This window comes from Nicotiana sylvestris, chromosome 7 (assembly GCF_000393655.2).
Source record: "Nicotiana sylvestris chromosome 7, ASM39365v2, whole genome shotgun sequence".
NCBI lineage: Eukaryota > Viridiplantae > Streptophyta > Magnoliopsida > Solanales > Solanaceae > Nicotiana > Nicotiana sylvestris.
Window position 1 is genome coordinate 101,300,893 of NC_091063.1, and position 13,162 is coordinate 101,314,054.

The 13,162-nt window shown below is 43.4% G+C and overlaps 1 protein-coding gene across 1 annotated transcript; it reads right to left on the bottom strand.

The window, feature by feature from the left end:
• Positions 1 to 11,217: 11,217 nt before the first annotated feature.
• LOC138873522 (uncharacterized mitochondrial protein AtMg00810-like) lies at positions 11,218 to 11,607 on the bottom strand. The gene has a single exon (XM_070151991.1). It carries the CDS (start codon positions 11,605 to 11,607, stop codon positions 11,218 to 11,220), a length of 390 nt encoding a protein of 129 aa, XP_070008092.1.
• Between the last annotated feature and the right edge of the window lie 1,555 nt (positions 11,608 to 13,162).

Genomic DNA, 13,162 nt, shown 5'->3' on the forward strand with positions numbered 1-13,162 from the left:
GGAACCAAGGCAACTGGGGGCAAGGCTTTCAAAGGCCCCCCATGTACCAACAACTGAACAATCCACCCACCTTTCCTTCTCAAGATACTAATTCTTCCGGGAGTGATATGGGGCGAATTGAAAGCATGTTCGAGCAAATGATGAAAAGAACCAAGATTCCGATGCCCTATTAGCTTCTCATAATACATCTATCCGGAACTTGGAGGTGCAATTAGGACAAATCTCTCAAACGTTGAATACTCATCCCAAGGGTGCGCTACAAGGTGATACGGTAGTGAACCCGAAGGGTGAGAATAATAATCATGTGATGGCAGTTACAACAAGAAGTGGGAGAGGCGGTGATGTGAATGCCTCAAAGCAAAAGCAAGTTATAGATGAAGATGTTGAGTTGCGGGATGATGATGTACCTTTGATTGTTGATGATGTGGTTAATCAAAATGTGAACAATGATGTGCGGATTGATATTGATGATGAAGCCGAGGTAGAGACTCAAGATGCCGTGAACCCGTCTAGGGAACACGTGATTGACATGCCCGAGCCGGTTGTACAAAAGGCCAAGGCATCTTTGCCTAGGCCACCTCCACCTTATCCTCAATGGTTAGCAAAGAAAAAGAGTGACAATCAATTCAAAAAGTTCATTGACATGATGAAGAGCCTCACAATCAATGTGCCTTTGGTAGAGGCGCTTGAGCAAATGCTAGGGTACGCTAAGTTCATAAAAAATTTGGTAACAAAGAAGAGGTCGATGGAGTGTGAAACAATTAAAATGACTCATCAAGTGAGTGCCATAGTGCATTCAATGGCACCCAATCTTGAGGACCCCGGAGCTTTTACTATCCCTTGTACTATCGGAAGTGCAGATTTTGCCAAGGCCCTTTGTGACTTGGGGGCTAGCATAAATTTGATGTCGTACTCGGTCTTCAAGACTTTGGGAATTGGACAACCTCGACCCACTTCAATGAGACTTCAAATGGTGGATCGATCGATGAAGCGACCTTTGGGCATAATCAATGATGTACTTGTCCGAGTGGATAAGTTTATACTGCCGGCCGACTTTGTCATATTGGATTGTGAGGTGGACTTTGAAGTGCCGATTATTCTTGGTAGGCCTTTCCTAGCTACGGGGAAGGCATTGGTTGATGTTGAAGCAGGTGAGTCGACTTTTTGAGTGGGGGATGAGAAGGTGGTATTCCATGTTTGCAAATTAATGAGACAACCTAATAGCACGGAGGTGTGTTCATTTGTAGACATTGTCACAGCTGTGATAGTGGATGACACAAGTTACATGATCCATGTTGAAGATCCCCTTGAGGCCGTGCTTCTTAATATGGATGTCAATGATGATGTTAGTAGAGTGGAGTGCGTGAATGCATTGCATGGTATGAGTTCATATTCATATGAGACTAGGAGGCTATCTTTGGATCTTGAAAACCGCAAAACTCCACTAACAAAGCCATCGATTGAGGAGCCACCAGTGTTGGAGTTGAAGCCACTTCCTCCACACCTCAGGTATGAATTCTTAGGTTCAAATTCTACTTTACCTATTATTCTTTCTTCTTGCCTTACTAACATGCAGGTTGAGGCCACCTTGGTGGTTCTTCAAAAGCAGAAAAGGGCAATCGGATGGACTTTAACTGATATTCGGGGAATAAGCCCCGCATTTTACATGCACAAAATCATCTTGGAGGAGGATGCAAAGCCTTTCTTGGAGCATCAAAGAAGACTAAATGAGGTGATGCAAGAGGTGGTGAAGAAAGAGGTTATCAAGTGGCTAGATGCAGGGTTGGTTTATCCTATTTCTGACAGTTCGTGGACCTCTCCGGTGCAATGTGTGCCGAAGAAGTATGGTATGACCGTGGTGACCAATGACAACAATGAGCTCATTCCTACTAGAATGATCACCGGGTGGAGAGTTTGTATGGATTACAGGAAGCTAAACAAGGTTACTAGAAAAGATCATTTCCTATTGCCATTCCTTGACCAAATGCTTGATCATCTTACGGGCCGGGCTTTCTATTGTTTTCTGGATGGTTACTCGGGGTACAATCAAATTCTAATTGCCCCGGAGGACCAAGAGAAGGCCACATTTACATGTCCTTATGGCACATTCGCCTTTTCTAGAATGCCATTTGGATTGTGTAATGCTCCGGCGACCTTCCAACAATGCATGATGGCTATTTTCATAGACATGGTGGAGGATATCTTGGAGGTCTTCATGGATGATTTCAGCGTGGTTGGGGATTCTTTTGAGGAGTGATGGTAAACTTGGATAGAGTGTTGGCCCGATGTAAAGACACCAACCTTGTTCTCAATTGAGAAAAGTGCCATTTTATGGTAGAAGAAGGTATAGTGTTGGGTCACAAGATCTCGAAGCGAGGAATTGAAGTTGATAAGGCCAACATTGAGGTTATTTCTAGGCTCCCTCCCCCTACTTCTGTCAAAGGGGTGAGGAGTTTCCTAGGGCACGCGGGTTTCTACCGGAGGTTCATAAAGGATTTTTCTAAAGTGGTACATCCGTTGTGAAAGTTGCTAGGGAAGGATGTAAAGTTCTTGTTCGATGAGAGTTGTATGCAAGCATTCGAGCTTCTTAAACTCAAGTTGACTTCTACCCCCATCATTACCACACCAAATTGAAACTTGACTTTTGAGCTCATGTGTGATGCTAGTGACATTACAGCTGGGGCTGTTTTGGGTCAAAGAATCAACAAGATGTTTCCTCTAGTGTACTACGCAAACAAGACCATGAATGAGGCTCAAAGAAACTATACAGTCACCGAGAAAGAATTGTTGGCTATTGTGTTTGCTATGGAAATGTTTCGACCTTACCTTATGGGAGCCAAAGTTATAATGCACACCGATCACGCCGCCCTTAGGTATTTGATGACCAAGAAAGACTCCAAGGTGAGATTGATGAGATGGGTGTTACTTCTTCAAGAGTTTGATCTAGAAATTGTTGACCGGAAGGGTTGTGAGAATTAACTGGCAGACCACTTGTCCCATTTGGAGGAGGAGGGGAGGCTTTGTGACGGCCTTGAGATCAATGATAATCCCGACGAACAACTCCTTGGGTGTCAATGAAGGATATGCCATGGTTTGTCGATATTGCCAATTACCTTGTGACCGGAATAATCCCGTGTGAGCTCTCTTCTAACCAAAGGAAGAAGCTCAAGCGGGATAGTTTGGATTTCTATTAGGATGAGCCATACTTGTTCAAGATTTGCACGGATAGTGTGATTCGACGATGTGCCCCGGAGGAGGAACAATTGGGTATTTTGGAGGCTTGTCATTCCATGGCCGGGCGAGAACGACTTCTAAAGTGCTTAGTTGCGGATTTTACTGGCCTACCTTGTTTAAAGATGCGGGCGATTTGGTGAAGAGATGTGATGAGTGCCAAAGAGCTGGCGGAATTTCTAAAAGGGATGAGATGCCCCTCAATACAATTCTCGAAGTGGATATTTTTGATGTTTAGGGCATCGATTCATGGGTCCTTTTGTGAAGTCTTATGGGAACACTTACATTCTCATGGGGGTGGACTATGTCTCAAAATAGGTTAAAGTCGTGGCTTTGCCCAACAATGAAGCCCGGAGTGTTGTGGCATTTTTGAAAAACGTATCTTCACAAGGTTTGACACTCCTCGTGCTATCATTAGTGATGGGGGGTCTCACTTTTGCAACAAGGCTTTCGACACGTTACTTTCTAAGTACGGTGTCAATCAAAAGGTTTCGACCCCCTATCACCCTCAAGCTAGTGGCCAAGTGGAAGTCTCCAACAGAGAAATTAAGAGTATCTTGTCTAAAACTTTCAATGTTAATAGGACTGATTGGTCGAAAAAGTTGGATGACGCTCTTTGGGCTTATAGGACGGCCTACAAAACTCCGATTGGTATGTCACCATACCAATTAGCGTTTGGGAAAGCTTGTCATCTTCCGGTGGAATTAGAGCATAAGGACATGTGGGCTTTGAGGAAGTTGAACTTAGAATGGGATGTTGCGGCAAATCTGCGGGTTGAACAACTTAATGAGCTTGATGAGTTTAGATTCCATGCCTACTCTAGCTCGTCCTTGTACAAGGACAAAATGAAGTACCTTCACGACAAATATGCTCGGGGCAAGGAGTTCAAGGTTGGAGATATGTTTCTCTTGTTCAATTCCTGGTTACGTCTGTTTCCAGGTAAGATCAAGTCAAAGTGGAGTGGGCCGTTCGAAGTTGTGTTCATGACCCCATTTGGTGCTCTTGATCTAAGGAACAAGAATGGTGAAGTATTCAGATTCAATGGACATCGATTCAAGCATTATCTGGGAAAATTTGATGATATCCACGTGGTGGCACTTCTCCATCTAAAGTGATGTGCTGGTAATATACGTCGTGCCGCGACGTTAAATCAGGCACTGCTTGGGAGGCAACCCATGTCTTTTTTTTCCTTTTTGCTATTTTCTGTGTCTTTTTGGTAGTGTAGGTTTGATTTTTGAGCTAACTAATTGTGAGATGTTGTAGGGATTGAGTTGATGCAGTGAAAAATAGTTTGAAAAAAAGAGTTGAGCAATCTCTGAAGATTGCTAGTGCGACCGCGATTGCTTTTGTGCGGTCCGCACTGGTGATGGTGAAAAGTGGTACTCTCTGAAGTTTGCCACCGCGACCGCATTCCATTTAGTGCGGACCGCGGTGGAACTCCGTGGTCGTGGTTTGTTTTGTGCGGACCGCGGAGGTTACCTGTTCAAGCTTCATTCTAAACAAACCCAGTGCGGTCCGCGGTCGGTTTTGTGCGGCCGCGCTGGTAGGTTAGGATGGGTCCCACTGTTTTTCTATAAATAGAGCCCAAGGGTCACAGCTTACACTTTTTGAAATTTTAACACTCATACCCCTAAAAGCTACTGTTCACTCTCTCTTCTGATAGTAATTCTTGTTTAGCCTAATTAATTGCATCTCATCATCACAATCTGGTAACATTTCATCATCTTTCTTTGTTTTATATTATAATTTCATTTTGTTTTTTCATTCCTAGTAGCTAGAGTCTCTTCTTCTTCCCTTTTTTATTTCATTTGTTAGCCTAGGAAAGTGTAATGGTTGGATATTGTGTGTTTAGAGACCTTTGTAAACTGGGTAAAATGAGTAGGGACAAGTTAGGTGGAAAACTTGAACAAAAATAGCAAAAACTTAAACCCTAACTTAGTGCCTGTTCAAAGTACTCTCCGCGGGCTGCGGTCGACTTTGTGCGGTCCGCGATTCTCTGACACGGTCCGCATTACCATTTTGCATGGACCGCAGTGCCCAAGTGACTGAAATTGAAGCTATGCCTAGCACGGCTGCATTGCACTTTATGCGGTCCGCGTTGGCCCACCGCGGCCGCAGTGCTTCTTTGTGCGGGCCGCGGTGGTTGGATTCAGAGAGGTAGTGTCACAGACCTCACCTTAGTGTGGACTGCGGTTGCTTTTATGCAGTTTTCGGTGCCCCTATGCGGCCGCACTACTTTTTGTGTGGGCCGCGGTGGGGAGAATCAGAGAGATGTTGTCCAGGGGCTTGTCCCAATGCGGACCGCGGTCGCCTTTGCGCGGTCCGCGATGCCCCTAGTGTCGCCGCACTCCTATTTGTGCGGGCCGCGGTGCCATGTTCTGCAACTGTTTCTGCAATATTTAACCTAATGTCTGCAATTCAATTTAAAGTGTTAGGTTCTGCAACTGTTCTTGTGCTGATACTAACCATGTTTGATATGTATGCTTGCAAATAATGGTCAAACAACGAGAGAAAGGTGCCAAACCACCCGACCGAGGTAATTCCTCCCGGGGAGGGAAGCAACAGATGATAAAACTCACTCCCCAGGCTAGACAAAATATTAAAGGACATGAGGAAAGCAATCAAAGCGGCTGATAGAGCCCTTGACACCTTGGGGAGTGAGTACGAGCCCTCCCGGGAGATATCTTCAGATTCAGTCTCTTTATATATCCCATATCCGGAGAACGCCATACATAGTGACACTCCCCCATATTCCCCCGATGCTCGAGCCTCAATCAACATTTCTTTTGGGTTATATGAGGGCTCAACGGCAGGTAGTGGGGATGAATGCTCTACCTCTCCCACTGCGTCAATATCTGGAGAGGGTGCTAGAGGTGATGAGGGAGATAGGGAGTTACCGGGGGGTGGTGCGCCGCAGGTTGGGGATGTTGACCGGACTAGGAATCCTGCTGTTTGGGAGGATAGATTCGTCAGCCAGGTGGCGTTCCACAAGTTTAGGGAATGGTGGCCTGCACGAAAATTGATTCTTGAGAGGAGTTTCAGTGATAGAGACCTCCTACCCCTACACCCAATGTATATAGATAGTTTCAGGCTCGAGTGGGTTGAGAGTTCTTTAAAGATAATTGTGTGAAGCCGAATGAGCATATGGTCAAGGAGTTCTATATCAATGTGGCCCACATCTTGAAGGGCACTAAGGTAACCAAAGTGAGAAACAAAAATGTGGTATTTACCGGGAAGGCACTAAATGAATACCTAGGGTTCAATGATGAAGATGAGTCCCTTTACAATGAAAAGTTGGCAATGGGCGAGGAGGTTCGTCCGTGGTTAGCTTCATACCTGGAAATCCCGGGTACGGTTCCAGAGTGGTTCCAAGCAGGGGCCAAAATACTTCGGAGAACTTTCAACTTTGAGGCTAGAGGGTGGTTGACTTTTATGTGCAGTCGGCTCGACCCCACTACCCGTGATCAGACTATTCCACTTGCCCGGGCTATTCTTGTTGCTTCTATTATGGCAGGATATCCTATCAACGTGGGCAATGTGATGTCCCGCGTCATTTCTGCAGTGGGGGTTGAGTATGACCGGAACTACCCTTTTCCCAACACCCTCACTATGTATTTCCGGGACCTGGAGGAGGAGAAGAGACCTTTTGACGTAAAGGTCAAACCTGTGGCTCCGTTCTCATAGTACAGTTTGAAGGGGTCAGACAACTCCAAGGACAAAAATTACAAGTCGTCTGCTTCTGCCCCAACCGGCCAGTCTGAAGAGCCGATTGCGGTAGAGCCCTTCACTGAGCCTACTTCCACAGTTGCTGACATGCCTCCCGGACCTTCCACTACTGCTAGTCCCTCTACTTCAGCTGGCCCGGGGATTCCATCTTCCTGGGCCCATCCTATCACCGCCCACCAGCTAAGCCAGACACTTCATAACTTGAACAATTGGATAGCGACTGCTTCATCCAAGTTGTCCAACTTGACTTCTACCATTGCGGCTCAGTCGGCAACACAGCCAGTGCAGATGCCTCAGTCTATCGAGGATTCACTTAAGGAGATTCTTGCCAACCAGCAAAAGATCCTCGACTCTCAGGATGCCTTGTCTAAGGCGGTGGATTCACATGGCAAGGCCTTGAAAGAGCTTGCCAGGGAGCACAAGAAGCTGCGCAAAACACGGGCTTCCAAAGAATCTGTGAAGGCGCTGAGGGAGGATTTTGACAAACTAAAGGCAGATAGCTGCCTTTAGACTTGTTATTCGAGGATCCAACCCCAGCAACAGCACCAGTAGCAGAGACACAGCAGCTTCCAAAGAAGAAGAGGAAACTCCCCAGTGCAGATGAGGCGATCATCCAGTTGGCGGACCCACCGGAGGCTTCCTCCAGTCAGCCACAGGATGTTCCTGATATTCAGCCCGTAAAGGTCCAGGCCCCAGTCCCAGCAGCTGAGCAGCAGGAGACGGGAACCAGTCTGAGGTTCCCGTACATACAGAGGACCAGGGGACCATTCATGTCCCCATGCAGACAGACGAGGCTTAGGGAGCTCCTATATCCTTTCCTCTTGATTTTTTTTATGCTTATTTGTTTAGATGTCATTAGGGATAATGCCATATTTTATTTGTGGGGGTACTCCTTACTTTTTATCCGGATGATTGTATATATTAGTTGACATAGTTTATGTTTCTATTGATTTTTTTTATTTGGTCTGTATATAACTTTACATTTAGTTACTTTTATCGCATTTTTTATCTTCTCTTTGGCCTGTATATAAAGTTACATTTTTGTATATATATTCATCCCCCGTTGTATATTCTAATCCCTTATTGCAAATATTCATTCTATTTTCTATTTTCGTACAAATTTTTCATTCTTAGCTTAGTAGATAGGCTCGCAGCCTTTTTATTTCGGTTTTGGCGCTTTCAATAAACCCTTGGTTTTCTTAATGCCACGGTTCTTTCCAAGGGTGGAGTATTGTGCGAACCGGGTGGCTCTTCCCGATGATGGATGGCGTGACAACCTTCTTAAGGGTTTGAGTCTGTTTTTGATTTTCCCTCATTTTTAGTAGTTTATAGTTAAGGGTACCTCAAGCAAAGCTTCACTTGGGCCTAACACATTTGCCTTTGATCCCATGGTCAAAGACAAGTGGTTGTGTTTAGGATGGTGAAAGTAGTGACCTTGAGACTCTTATTTTGACCAAACAAACATCATGTGGTCTTTCGGGACTATTGTGTGCTCAATCGTGTCTAAGGTTGTTGTGGGCCCCCAACTCTATGTCTTTAGTGATCCTTGAGTGTGTGTGGTGAGAAATCGAATTGTGAGTCCAAGTCCCAAGCCAATGGTCTAGAACTTTCCCTGAATGTTTGTTGAGGCGAAATGTTGAGTGAAATTTGATTTGAGAAGTGATTATAGGCTCTCCTTGATCCAAACAATAGCCAAACAATTCCATAGCCTACCAATGATATAATCCTTAGCTAACCCCTTTGAGCCTTAAACATTTTTCTTTCAAGAACCAATGCCACAAGCCTATACCCGTTCTAAATTATACCCTCTCTTGGCACCCAAATCGTCCCTTAAGTAATGACAAAAGTCTAAGTTTGGGGGAGAGACAAGAAAGGAAACAAATGGGTAAAAGGAACAAAAGCAAAAGGAAAGGAAGGCGATGAAAAAGAAAGAAAAGAAAAAGACTAAAAGAAAGCCCAATGTGCAAAGAATAAAATAGGATTCAAGAAAAACAAAAGTAAAAAAAGTGTGGAAAAAAGTAGAAAAAAGAGAAATGCTTTGAATTGCATAAGAAAGAGTGACAATGTGTCTCTCTAACCCCTTGAAAAGAAGTGAAATACTCAAAGAGTCAAAGAGAATTTTGCCAAAATGAATCAAAAGAAGTGCTTAAGGGAAGATGGAACCCATATAGACCAACAACTTTTCCTATCATGAACCAAAAGCCTTCACATTGACTCCACAAAAGCCCTATATGATCTTGAGTTGGATGACGCTCGCATTAGTGGATACTTACATGAGGGTCAAGCATATGGTACTTAGAGCCGGACTTGTGACCTTTCCTTGAGAGAGATGAGTGACTTCCCATTAACCTTGGTTTGCGTGCTTATACTCTAAAAAGGTGAGGTTTGCTTAGGGAGAGTTGAGAATGTGTGAGTTTGAGGTCCACAGCGACCAAAGTAATTGAGAGAGTTCTTTGAGGTAATGAGTCAATTCTTGATGCTCTTATGTCACACTTGATCCATAGTTTTTCAAAGTTTAAATTTTGTTAATGCTCCATTCGTATTAAGGGAAATTGTTACTCCCAATTGATGCTTGTTGAGGTTACTTTAGGACAGCTGGAATTACTTGGATTTTCCTTTAAGGGTGGGTCTTATTTTGTTTGCTTGAGGACAAGCAAAGGTTCAAGTTTGGGGGAGTTGATAAGTTAGGATTTTAACATGTTTTATGGACCTACTTGCCTATGCTTTGATCATATATTGTTACAAAATAGTCCTAAAAGGCTCACAAGTTGTGCTTGATTGCAGGTTTGATCGACAAGGTGACGAAATGTTAAAGATCAGCTCAAAAAGGAGTGAAACCTGCTCAAGTATTAAAGACCAAGAAATTTAAGAAAATAAGGCCTAGTGCAGACCGCGCAAAGTGGAATGCGGCCTCACTAGGTGGTTCAGAGAGTTGGTGAATCAGGCTAGAAGAAGCGCGGTCGTGGTACACATCTCGCGGTCCGCGGTAAAGGCTCCGCGGCCGCACTACTCTTTTGTGCGGTCCGCGGTCATGAGATTCAGAGAGATGAAGTTTGCAAAGCCAGTACCATGCGGTCCGCAGTCATGGTTGCGCGGACCGTGCCAACTCCCTCCGCGGCCGCGGTCCGTTCTACACGGTCTGCGGTGTCCATGTTCAAAGAAGCAGAAGTAAGCCGAGTGCGGTCGCGGTCCATTTAATGCGGCCCGGACTGATCCCGCAGGGGTATTTTTTCCAGTTTTTTCAGCCTAGTATAAATAGAACATTTACCATTTTTTAGAGAAGGATATACATCAGTGGAAAGCTACGCTCGTGAGAACATATTATGTAGCCATTTTTGGCACTTTTGCTTTACATTTACGATTGATTCTTGTAATTTAATCGTAGCAATTAATTAATATGCTTAGTTCTTCATCTATTTTTTCAATTTCTTTATCTAGCATGAGTAGCTAAACCCATTAGCTAGGGTTGTGGCACAACCCTAGTGTGGGTAATTGATGGGTGTTGCCATCTAGTGTTAGATTGACTATGGGTGTTTGCTATTTGGGTTAATTTTATGTTTTAATCTAGAATTGGTGGTTGCAAACACTGATTCAAGCTTTGTGGGTTTAACTCTTCTTACTACAACCCTAAAATTTACCCAACAAGGAATTGGGATGGACTCATGAGAAATGATAGTCCCAATTAACGGGTTAAACCTCAAGAGTGTAATTACCTTAGTTGCTTGGTCTAATTTTCCTACCCATTTGGTCTCGAGAGAGTCAATTGGGCAAAGTCACTTTCTCTACCGAGAGGCATGAGAGTGGGTAAAATTGTACAACGGTTATAGCATAAGCCCCAATTATGTCAATCGAACCTTAGTAACATCTACCCGTCAATTAGCCACCTAGATAGTGTCACGACCCTAGTGCCCGACTTCCCATTAGATACAACTTAGCAATATTCTCGTAGCATAATTTAGTGTTAATCAATAGTTTTACAAAAATAGTTATAATTTGAAAACCCAAAACTGTTTGAAGTGACATTAGGAGTACAAACACATCTCTAGGATAGACAGACAATCCAACTCCACTACTAGCTCCCCGAGGAATTTGATCCCGACCCTCATATCAGGTAAATGTTATTGCGACCCGCTCTTCCTACCTTAGTGTAGTGTCGAGTTGGTAGTGATCATGCTATTTGATCCATAGCAATTGAGCACAACAAGAAGTAGCAACAACATATTCAGCTTCAGCAGTTGACAAGGCCACAAAAGTTTGCTTTTAAGTAGCCCATGACACAAGACATGATCCACGGAAGTGTGTCATACCTGAGGTGCTCTTCCTATCCACTAGAAAACATGCATAATCAGCATCAGCATATCCTACTAGATTGAAATTGCTACCTTTGGGATACCAAAGACACAGATCAATGGTGCCTTTCAAGTATCTTAGTATCTTTTCGACAGCAGTCAGGTGAGACTCTTTAGGATTTGCCTGAAAGCGAGCACAAAGCCCTACACTAAAAATAATGTCAGGTTTGCTAGCAGTAAGATACAAGAGTAAACCAATCATACCCCTATACAAATTTTGATCAACTGATGAACCAGGTTCATCAACATCTAATTTAGTGGCATTTGCAATGGGTGTGTCTATTTCTTTAGATTCTTCCATTTTAAACTTTTTTATTAGCTCTTTTGCATACTTCTGTTGATGGATCATGGTTCCATTTGGACTTTTGTTTGATCTGTAAGCCTAAGAAGAAGTTAAGCTCACCCATCATGATCATTTCAAACTCACTCCCCATTAATTTTGTAAAGTCCTTACTTAGCTTAGTGGCCCCAAAGATTATGTCATCAACATATATTTGTACAATAAGGGGATCTTTACCTTTTTCCCTTAAGAATAAGGTACTATCAGTTTTACCTCTTTTGTAACCACGCTCTAGCAGGAATTTGGACAATCGTTCATACCATGCTCTTGGGCATTCTTGAGTCCATAGAGAGCCTTGTCTAACTTGTACACATGCTCAGGACATTCCTTGCTCTCAAACCCTGGAGGTTGTTTCACAAACACTTCTTTTTTCAGGTAGCCATTCAGGAAGACACTTTTGACATCCATTTGATGAAGAGCGAATTCCATGTGTGTTGCAAAGGCTATGAGGAGTCTGATTGCCTCTAGTCTTGCAACTAGAGCAAAGGTCTCATCATAGTCTATGCACTCCTCTTGGCTGTAACCTTGGACCACCAATATTGCCTTGTTTCTTGTAACTGTTCCATCTTCATCGAGTTTGTTTCTGAAGACCCACTTTGTACCAATGATTGATCTGTCCTTGGGTCTTGGAACTAGATATCAAACCTGACTTCTCTCAAACTGATTGAGTTCATCTTGTATTGCAATCACCCAATCTGCATCCTGCAAAGCCTCAACAACATTGTTAGGCTCAATAAGAGATAAAAAGGCATCAAAAGCACACAGATTCTTTAATTGTGATCTAGTTTTGACTCCAGATGTTGGATCAGTGATAATGTTCTCAATAGGATGAGAACTTTGATACTTGTAAGGTTTCACAACCAACTGATTTCTGATAGATATCTCTCCCATGTTCTGTTGCTGAGGAACAGGGTCATGAACAAGTTCTTTTAGGGGATTTATTTCAATTCCTCGATTAGTTCCCCTTGTCAAGTTGCCCTGGACAGAAGAACTTATTCCTTCTTTTGGTGCCACTTTGACTTGTGCTGAGGCTTCAGTCAGATCCTTTACCAATCCAATGGCTTCATCTTCGTGTTCCTATCTCTCATAAAGAATGTTAGTTTCATCAAATACTACACGTATACTTTCTTCTACACACAGAGTTCTTTTATTGAACACTTTATATGCTTTGCTATGTGAAGAATATACCAATAATACTCCCTCATCACTTCTGGTATCAAACTTACCTAGGGAGTCTTTTTCATTATTGTGCACAAAGCACTTGCAACCAAATGCCCTAAGATTGGATATATTTGGTTTTCTCCCTTTAAGTAACTCATAGGGAGTCTTCTATACAAGAGGTCTAGTCATGTATCTATTGATAATGTAACATGCAGTGTTTACAGCCTTTGCCCAAAAGCTATGGGGCAATTTACTAGAAAGAAGCATAGTCCTAGCCATGTCTTCAAGAGTCTTATTCTTTCTTTCAACTACTCCAATTTGTTGAGGTGTCCTAAGGGAAGAGAAGTTATGATCT